The 10412-nt window shown below is 51.0% G+C and overlaps 1 protein-coding gene across 1 annotated transcript in view; it reads left to right on the top strand.

Moving 5' to 3' along the window:
- Positions 1-3754, top strand: part of PRKCE (protein kinase C epsilon) — a 512271-nt gene extending 508517 nt beyond the window's left edge. Inside the window, exon 15 of the mRNA XM_040623514.1 lies at positions 558-3754. Within this exon, the coding sequence (XP_040479448.1) occupies positions 558-704 (147 nt within the window). The 3' untranslated portion in view covers positions 705-3754. The remainder of the gene's footprint in view (positions 1-557) is intronic.
- The last annotated feature ends 6658 nt before the right edge of the window (positions 3755-10412 follow it).

Genomic DNA, 10412 nt, shown 5'->3' with positions numbered 1-10412 from the left:
ATGGAGGCAGGCTTCCCAGAAGACGGTTCCCCCCCACCCCGCAGCCCCCCATTCATTCTCCTATTTAGAGGATGTCCTATGGAGCAGACCTGGCAAGGTTAGGGAGGTCTACCTCTAGAGAAGAAAGACCACTGGAGACTCTGTGGGAGGGAGATTCGAGTGTGTTCCCTGGGTCACAGGGATGGAGGTCTCGATGGAGCCAGAGGGGTAGACTAGGAGGGGAAGTGTGAGGTGAGAACTCTGTATCCCACTCTCCCAAACACACACACTGCACCCCCACACAACAGTCTGTGGGAATCCCACTTCCCTGCTTTTCCATCATCCCCACTCACCCCTTCTTCCCTCTCACCTGGACTCATTCTTCCTCTCTAAGTCCTCTGCCACCTCCTGGTCCTGGGGCCATCCATCGTGACCTCATCGGAGCAGCCCTGGGTCTGCTCGCAGTAGCGAGCAGCCTGCTTTGGTGAGAGGCTGGTCGGTGTGATGCCCACTCTCCGTGGGGGGCCCTGGGGAGCAAGGTCAGCCTGGAGTCAGTGCTTTCTCTTTTCTTCTCGCAGAAAACCAAAAGAGACGTCAATAACTTTGACCAAGACTTTACCCGGGAAGAGCCAGTCCTCACGCTCGTGGACGAAGCAATTGTGAAGCAGATCAACCAGGAGGAGTTCAAAGGCTTCTCCTACTTTGGTGAAGACCTGATGCCCTGAGAAGCTGCTCCAGGGGAGTTTGGTGATGCTGCAGGAAGGGTGCCGAGAAGAGTCCTGTTTCTGGAGGCTCAGAAGGCCTTGAACTGCTTCTCCTGTTCTCCAGAGCCCCAGTCCCTCGTCTGCCCTCTATTTATTGCGTTCCCTTACCCCAGGCCGGCTCCTCCCTCTTCTTCCTGGGGACCAGAAGGCACTCTTGGTCCTTGTCTCACCAGTCGTGCGGTGAGCGGGCAGCTGGACGCACTGAGCGTTCGGTCTGTCAGCAAGCCTGTCTCCCCTCCTCGGGGGCTCCCGGCAGTGACGCAACTTCAGTTCTTTTCCTTCAAAGAGCAACAAGAAAAGCAAACAAGAAGACCCTGGCTCTGCTGTTGGACAGAGGGTCCTGACAACTGTCGCCTCTCTTCCCCCCTCTTCCCCTCACCTGCCACCCTCTGCCCTTCTGTCCTGGAGAGTCGGGTGCTTCTCAGGCCTGGGGGTGGGCGCCCTGGGGGCATGCCATGAAGGAGACAGCGGGCGAGCTGCACGGGTGGGCTCCCTGTGTCGGTTTGCTCTGGAATGGCTCACTGCCGCTTGCTTTGGTGTTAGCTTTGGGGCATGCCAACGTTGCGAGAGCATGTATCTCGTGGAAGAAATCCCTCTTTGTAGAAAAAGAAATTTGATTTTTGAACTCGATTAACATTTGAAAAATATATTAGCAAATTGGCTTTCTGATTGGCCAAAAGATATAAATTCCAATATTAATGCAGGTAGCTACTGAAGGGCTAATAGACAATGAGAAACCAGCCGTCCGAGGTCGATGCTGTTCTCGCTTTCGTGGCGCGTGGGGGCTGGACGAATCGAGAGAGAAGGAAACGAGTAGCGCTCCTCAGTCTTCAAGTTCTGCCGGAACACAGAGGCCACCGCGGCCATGGCCCAGACCCTGAGGTTCTAGTCAAGCTCGCTCCCAGATTCTCTTTCCGGTTTCGTTCTAAGTGCCCAGCACACTATTTATTTCCTGCAACCCACGTGTTCTTTTTGCGCACTTCTGCGAAAATGGTAGTACTACTGTGTCGTGGTCTTTAGACATTACGCGTGTAAAGTGAAATACGAACTCTCTGCTCTCGAGCCGAGCAGAGGGAGGCTAAGCAGGGGTTATGTGGAGGGTATCCAGAGACGGACGAGCGACTTGTTTGCAAACTGACAACGTGGCCGGCTGTACTTGGAGTTGTTTCTGTGTGCCATGCCGGGGCAACTCGTGCGGACACGATTTCCTGGATGTGATGTTACCTCTGTAGATATTGCTAACAGTGTTCCATTCTTCGATTTCCAAGGGTTCTCTGTGGCTTTGTGTATATGTTTCCCGGAGGTCATTTGATTATCTATTTTACTGAACTGGTTTAGCAGGGAATGGAATCCATTCCAGCTGTTGCACGTGGATTTCCCAGCTGCCCCTAAATATATATACTTGTGAGTGGCAAAGTGGCACTAATGAAGCTTTTTGCCTTTTGTACATTTGAGATTTTTGTATATAGTGTTTGCTGCAAGGCCTGTGGAATTGATTCATTGAATTTAGAGGCATCAACTGCTGCATGTTCAGGCATATTATAAAACTTTAGTCTATGAAAGAATAATTATAATAATGTCCAGGTGCAATACTCTGTAAGCGCATTGGTTCAAGTTACCGAGAGATAAGGTGTGTTTCTTTCTTTCTCGAGGGCAGGGAGGAGCCCTTTGTATCGTTTATTTCATTTTGGTTTATTTCAAAAGATGTCAACATATATTAAGCTATATTAAGTCTCTCATATAGTTCTCCTGTGCTCTATTACGCCCTGATAGAGATGGGGAAGGGAAAGGAATGTTTCCGATGGTGGTTTCAAAGCTTGGCCGGTGACTAGCTCGAGCCCCTAGGCAGTTGGTGTCCATATTTGCATCTGGCCCGTCATAGCCTTTGTTACTAACGATGACCTTCAGTTCTCTTTCATTTTTAATTTTTAAAAACTCAGGTGTAATTATTATCTGTTCTTACGATAATTTCAAATATTATGCTATATCAATTTGTGTGTTTGGCGTACCAGTGAAGTGATGAGAAACAGTAGATTAACTTAATTTATCTTCGGTAACTTGACCTACTGGGGAGAGACTGTCTTCTGGAGTTGAGTACAAGCACAGAAACATCTTCATGGTGGCATCATCTCATTTTTTAAGAAGACATGACAATACTGCCCATCCTACCCTTGCGTCACTACTGCTCTGTCTTTCCTCTGCTTCCTTCACCACGATGAACTTGGAACGACCAAGCAAGCTCTAATGCCAAACGGCCTGCACCAGGGCCTCGGTGGTGTTCCCTTCTCAGCAGGGCTTGGGCCCTTCCCACGGGACAACTGGCATTTTTGCTGGAAGGTCAAACAATACATTCCACCTGGCATCTCCAGGCAGTCATTCGCGGGGTGCCTGGCCCAGAGGCGCCCCTTGCAGCACCAGAGCTGGGCTGGCTGGGACGCCCCCTGCTTGGGGCCGGAGCTGACCAAGTTCTCACCGGGCAGGTTCAAATCCCACGTCGTCTATAGAAAAAAAAACTTGTGTGTTCCTTGAGCATTCTTTGTTTCCTTTCAGTTTTCACGAAGCTTAGGAAGCGGACACACGGTTACATTTCTTTCTAATCTATCCAGCTCTTGAGTGCAAAAAAAAAAATGCCAAAAAAAATATCTGAAGGATAGCTGTTCTCCTGTGTTCTCTCATTATGGACTTTGTGAAGTGGAAACATCATTTTTTTTCCTCCAAAGGTGAAAAAAAATGCATTCTTGCTTTAAAAAAAAAGGCTAAAAAATTACCTCTTTTTAAATTATGTGCAAAATAATTCTGGCTAAATATAAAATGTATTCAATTTTAGGGGTTTTTTTGTATTGTGATGCTTTATTTGTACATTTTTTTTCCTTTCTGGATGTAATTTTAATCTCTTGCCATTCATTAGTGTTATTTCATTGTAAACATTATTGTGCCAAATGTACTGTATTCAAAAGGATGTGAATGTGTATTGTTTCAGAACCTAATAAATACAATGGCGTTAAATCTTATTTCTGGGCTCCAATGAGCATTTTTACCTCCTGTGTGAGGGGCAGGGTGGCACCAATGAAGCTTTGTGCCCTTTGCACGTTAGAGATTCCAAATTCCGAAACCTAGACGTGGTTTCCGCTTTCGCCTTGCCCTTTGGAGATGCATGAAGGATGCCCATGGCCATATTGGCTCACCCCTTGCCTCTAAGCTTCTGGAACTACCACCGTAGGCGTGGAGAGGGCTTGAGTAGATCAGACGTGGCTCTGGACTGGCTGGGCGTGGAGTGAAACTGCCCAGTCTGTTTGGGAGTGCTGGAAGATGGGTGAGCAAAGCAGGCAGCACCCACGTCTTTGTCTTTCTAGAGAAGCAAACGCTGAACCTCTGTGAAGCCAACGTCCATTCAAGCCTCGTCAGGACTCAGGTTCCAACTGGCCATTCAGAGCTTCGGGTCTTTGGAGTCCAGGAAACTCCGCATAGACTGGGAGCCCCTTGCAGGCTGGGCCTGGAGCACGACTGACCGCTGGGGCTCTGAGCGTTAGCCCGTGACCGCCTCCGCTGCATGGCCATCATGGTGGCTCCTGGGCTCCCCGATTCCTCCTTCGTTCTGGGCCTCCTTTCTGTCACACTGCTGGTTCTGCAAGGCTCCCCCTCTTCTTTCTCCCACACAGATTTTTCAAGAATATTTGAAACTCAGAAGGACGCCTTTGAGTATACCAGAAATTTCAATTAGCCAAAACTCTGTCTCCCTTAAGAGTTGTGGGGATGATTGCAGTTTTATTATTTGTCATCCTCAGGTGAAGGGATGGTCAGCCCATCACCCTTTCAGCCCTCAAAAGCGCTTCCTCATAAGCCCGCCAATGACTGTGGTAGGTCATCCCGAACGTACTCTCCGTCTCCCCCCAGTAACGTCTCGTGCCTGCCTGGAGATGTAGCGTGGACCTCCAGACCCCCCTCAGCGGGAAAGCTGTATGTAGCACCTAGTTTCCTCCCTGATTCAGGCAAGTGTCTAGGTAAGTGACCAAGGAAAAGCAAACATCTCACCAGCTTTTCTGTCTGATTAATTTAAATAAAAGAAGAAATAAAAGGAGCTGTTTGAGGAAGGTCAGAAGACATCTCCAAGCATTTCACTGAATGAAATCTGCAGCCTACACCTCCATGCCTGGTGGCCCAGAAGGGAGAGCTCCAAAGTCCGGCAGATGAGGGAACTCATCCTCCCAAATCTATGTACTCCACAAATCCCATGGAAGCGATAAGGAAGGTCAGCACCCCTGGTGTGGAACCTCTCTCCCCACCCGCAGCCACGGTCCAGGAGAGAAAGCCAGGCACTGATCGATCTGTCCCAGGAAGCCGTGGACAGTGGTTCCTGGCGAGGCTTAGATGGCTCCAGAGCTGCTTCGGGGGAGCCTGTTTGGGTGGCTGTGCCCTTGACTTGAGAACCTGCCAGCCTAACAGATTCCTCGTGGAATGGATGCGCACATTGCCCCTTCTGCATCCCCTTACACCTGAGTAGAGTCCAGCGCTTGGGCTAGCAGCCTAAAGATCCCTGTGTGATAAGATGACCGAGCCACCTGACATGTGTTGTCCTAACACTTGCAGTGGCACAGGTGGAGTGGAAAGAAGGCTAGACGCCCCGTGATGAAATCTGTTTCTTACATGAGAGTACTTTAGCCTCGGCGATGATACTACACTTAGGGTACGTCGGTTGTAAGCAATACTTGAAGGATGGAGCAGCTGTGCCAGTCTGGAGTATCTCCTCCAGGGATGGACAGCTGATCGAATAGTGTTTGTTTTTTCCAGAAGCCTGCCACAAGTGCTGCTGCTCCCTCTTATCTCCCATCAACACCTGGAGGTTTTGTCACTAGCATAAAGGATTCCAGGAAAATATTTTCTCAAGGAAAATGGTGGCTTGTTAACCAGCATAAAGAATGTTAGAAAGGTGACGTTGGTGATATTTGAGATAATAGATGGTCAAAGATACTTAAAGACAAATCTCCACATTTAAAAGCAAAAAACAATGGAAGAACTAGCCTTCTACTTCCCTAGTACTCGGGGCAGTGCAAATGTGAATCAGTGCGATCCCACTTCACACCTGCCAGAATGACTACATAAAAAGGCACACATTAAAAAGGAAAAAAAAGGCAGACATTATCAAGTTTTATTAGGGATGTGGAACAGATGGAACTTCTGCATTTCCGCTTTGAGTATAAAATGGTACAACCACTTTGAAAAAGTTTTGCTACTAAAAAGACGACTAAAAGTCTTACGCCGAACACGAATACCCTTGACTCCACAGAACAGTCTATCACCCATAGACTAAGAAATGCATCGTGGCGTATTTGCAGAATAGAACACTGGAGAGCCTCGGGTGATGTACAGCTACGAGCAACAACATAGCGGAATCTCAACGTACCGTCGAGTTTAAGAAGCCAGGCGCAAAGGAGGGCAGACTGTGTGATTCCATCTGTGTCGAGTCGCAGAACAGATCATCGGTGCTGCTAGAAGTCAGGCTAGCAGTTGCCCTTGTGGGGAGGGGACGTCGTGACTAAGAGGGCCCCCAAAAGCATCTGGGATGTGCGTGAGTGTTGTTTTCTGAGCTGGGAGCTGCGAACAGCTGTGTTCTCTGTGTGATCATTCACTGAGCTGTGCCCTTGTGTGGTGGACTTCTGTCTGTGTGTATTGTTTGTCAATAAAAATTGTCACACACACACACAGACAACCCCTAGGATGACTTTTGTCCTTCACCCCTGAGGATGGCACAGGTGGGTCCCGTAAGCTGCCCATGTCCCTCTGCTGTCCTGGTGGAGCCTTGGTTCCCAAACTCCCACAGCAGCCTCGTCTGTGGCTGGCACGGGGTCACATTTGACCTGGATGGACCTTTCCTTCAAGGCACTATTGGAAACACCCAGACTGACAGAGCTGGAACTTCATGGAACTTGTTCAACAGCCACAAGACTCTTCCGCGCCTGCTTGCTGATAAAATGTCCGTGTGTCTCAGAACGTGGCCTGTGAGGTCCTCAGGGAGCAGCTAAGCCTCCCCCTCTGGCAGCCACTGAGATCACCAAAAAGAACCCAGGGAAATGCATCACAAAAATTGGTTCAGGGAGAGTCCGCGACGAGAGGTTTGGCTTTCGCGTTTTCCGCTCAGGCAAGCAGCTGTGTCTTTCTCAACCATGTTTCCACATTCATTGAATGGTGATAACAAGACCTACTACCTCCAAGTCCTCTTGTGGAAGGTCAGCGAGATAAAAGGTTCCAAAGCACCACTTCTAGACTGTGGCCGTTCTTTCTCTTCCCCAAGGCACTCTGTCCCTGACCAGCGCCCGGCCTGCATCGCGGGCAGCGTGGCCTGGTCTACTGATGACTGCTTTGCTCTCCTGTCCTCGCTCTGCTTTCTTTCCCCTCATCCTCCAGACACCCTGCCCCTCAGCTCTCCGGGGGCACCTACACAGCCCACCCCACCTGTGAAGGAGCCTCTTTGGGGCAGGAAGGGAACACAAGTGTAGACAAGGTCTTGGCACTCAGGGAACTTACAACCAGCAGATGTGACAGGCCCAGGCAGGGGAGCAGCAGAAGGCAGACCAGAGAGACAGAGATAAGCCCTGTACATGATGCCGGCGAAGTCCAGAGGAAAGGGGGTTAGGTGTGTGTGATCCTGGCAGGCTTCCTGGAAGAGGCTGTGGTGAATGGGCACTGAAGGAGGTCGAGGCTGCGGAGAGGGCAAAGGGCAGGGAAGGGCCTTCCGGGTGGCCGCTCGGCTGGGTCAGGTAGTTTGGCAGTAAGCAACCTTGCCACGAGCCTCTGCACCCCTAACTAGCCATAAGGCGATTTTGCTGTCAAAGGTAAAAATCATGAAAAATAGAAGAGAGACTTCATTGAAAGGGACATAATAAAACATGAGAAATGAATGGCAACCTTAAGAAGACTTTATTGTGAAATTCAAAATGTTGGGATATGTTCAAACTGCATGGTGCAGGGTGGCCACGCTGCTCGAACAACTGAGTTTGTTCCATGGATCGTAGAAAAGCACTTGTCTTCAAAGCCTTTCCATCCTCGAATTACACTCCGTGTGTGTGTGTGTGTGTGTGTATGTGTGTGTGCTCGTTGAGTTGTCTCCTCATTTGGCATCTCGATTTTTCTTTCTTCGCTGTGATTTCTCCCTCTGTCCACTGAGGGGGGATGTGCTCCCCAGGACGAGGCCGCGTCTTTGCAGCCGAGCTCTGTGTCGCGCGGGGAGGGCTTCCGCTGCGGCGTGTTCCTGGCGCGTGGTCACGTGCCTGTTGCAGAAGCGCCGAGGCTCAGAGGGAAGCGTGGGCTCAACACCCCGAGCTGCTGCGTAACCGTCATGAGGGCGAAGATGTATAGAATATAGAAGTGGGCGGATATAAAAATGGGCACACGGTCTCAGTGGAGAAGCAGAACCAAGCCGTCGGTCCGTTTGGGTTGTGTTTTTATCTTTCCGAGCGGAACTGTCTCCCCGCCGGCTAGTGCTGAGCAGAAGCGTCTGCGGCGAGGGCGTCCGTGGCGAGGGTGCTTAGCGCAGTAGCACCAGACCGCGCTCAGCTCGGGGTGGCGCCGGGGGGCTGGGGTGGGGGACCCGACGTCCAGGGCAATGCTGCGACTTCGTCTCTCGACGTGACATTGTCAGGGTCACACGAATCCTGCAGAGTGGCCTGACGGCCTCTGCAGCTGGGACAGTCTCTAGAGAGCCCGGCCCGGCCCTCAGCAGAGCGCTGTCCTTGTGGATGACAGGACAGGCAGGTCTCACGGCCCACTCTGCTTCGGATGGGATCCCGTAGTTGGCTGCCCGAGGACTGAGATCAGGTCAGCGTCAGTTCTAGAACCCAAACGCCAAGTAAACTGTCATAAACCTTACTGCTTCTCAGGCCTTCTGCCCGTGGGAGCAGGCGGCCGTCCACGGCTCTCGAGGCTCCGAGGGGGCCCCTTGCTGGGCACTAACTGCAGAATCTCACCATTATGTTTCCTTCTTCTTTTTTTAACTTTTTTTTTAAGATGTTTATTTATTTGAGAGAGAGACAGAGAAAGCCTGAGTGGGGAAGAGAGGCAGAAGCAGATTCCCCAATGAGCAGGGAGCCCGATGCAGGGCTCGATCCCATCATGACCGGCACCGAAGGCGGACACTTAACGGCTGAGCCACCCAGGTGTCCCTGTGCTTCCTTCTTCGGGCCATTAATTATTTAAGTTTCACCCGTATTATCCTTCTTTGTTTCAGACATTGTGTGAGGCACTTAACCTAAGTAATCCATTTAAGCCTCACAAAAATCACATGATTCAGGTCGTTGGTAGTTTCTATGGTAGTTAATACTCCATTTATCCCTTTTATAGATAAGGAAACCGAAGGTCAGAAATTACATAACTCACTTAGTCCTTACGACTCCGTGAAACTGTTGTGTTCTTAAGCCCATTCTACAGATGGTTGCCCAAATTGTCAGACCCAGTGACAGGTGATGTGTGCTCAGACAGGACAAAGTATTTACACATGGGACAGACAATGCAGAACTCCCGTTCTCTCATTTATCCCACAAATGTTCATAGAGTTCCTGCCATGTGCCAGCCACTCATTGAGACATCAGTAAGCAAAACAGATGAAAATCGGTGTCCTTACAGAACTTCTGTGGGGTTAGGGTCTTGACAGACAATAAACAATAAATATGACCAGTAAGGGAATCATATAATGTGTAAGAAGATCAAGACCACCCCAAACATTGGAAGCAGGAGTGCAAATGGAGGTCCAGATTGTAGGGCTAAACTGTTTTTTTTAAATTGTAAGTCAAGGTACCATTAAAGATGTGCTAGCCTGGTCCCTTGACAAAGACACCTGCGTAAGCCCCAGTGACTCCGTGCTTATCACCTCCGGGGATTCTAGCTGCTCTAAGGGGATCCGTTCCTGAGGGCCGCTTCTAGTGGGTTCTGTTCACTAAGAGGTGGCAGTGGTGACACAAGGACGGCAGATGAAATCAGAGCAGGGGCCACTGGATGACCCTTCCCCACCTTCCCTTGCCGCCCTCCCGCTGAGCGAAGGCCGCGCATCCTCTGGAGCTCGGGCCCATGGTGGGGGTCGAATCAGACTTGTCCTGGCCAGCACCTCCTGAAAAGTCGTGGTCCCTGCTGATGTGCTTGCTGAACTGGCCCTGTCTTCCACCGCACCCATCCCGGGTGTGCGTGGGGGTGTGCAATCTGTATCCTGTGCGGACGCTGGGGTGGAGTGGGGGGGAGACTAAATGCAGCCAAAGGCAGGGTGGAAAGTCTGTCCTCCCAAATCATCCCCCCTGCCCCGCCCACTGAGGCAATGAAGAGATCCAGGAGCGGCGTGGGGAGCTGGCAGACCAGGGTGTGCCTGCGGGTGTGGAGAGGAGGGGCCGGGGGCCGGGGGGCATCTGGGAAGGGTCAGCAGCAGCAGCCGGGAGCATTTTGGCTGCAGGGGAGCAAACTGGATTGCTGTGGGAACACACGTGCCTCGTCCTCTTGCCCAAGTACCCCTCTCGCTGCTGTGCTCAGTTGGAGAGAAGGAGGCTGGCTTCCGGCGTGCCTGCCGTGGGCCGGGCGGACACTGTGCCACCGAGGAGATGGTGATTAGGTCCCCAGCTTGAGAAATGAGGGTTCTGAGGCTCAGCGAGGTCAGGAAGTTGTCCAAGCCACACAACCGGCCGCCTGCAGATG

Source organism: Ursus maritimus, unplaced genomic scaffold, assembly GCF_017311325.1.
Source record: "Ursus maritimus isolate PB19 unplaced genomic scaffold, ASM1731132v1 scaffold_6, whole genome shotgun sequence".
Lineage (NCBI taxonomy): Eukaryota > Metazoa > Chordata > Mammalia > Carnivora > Ursidae > Ursus > Ursus maritimus.
This window is presented reverse-complemented; position numbering and strand designations above follow the sequence as displayed.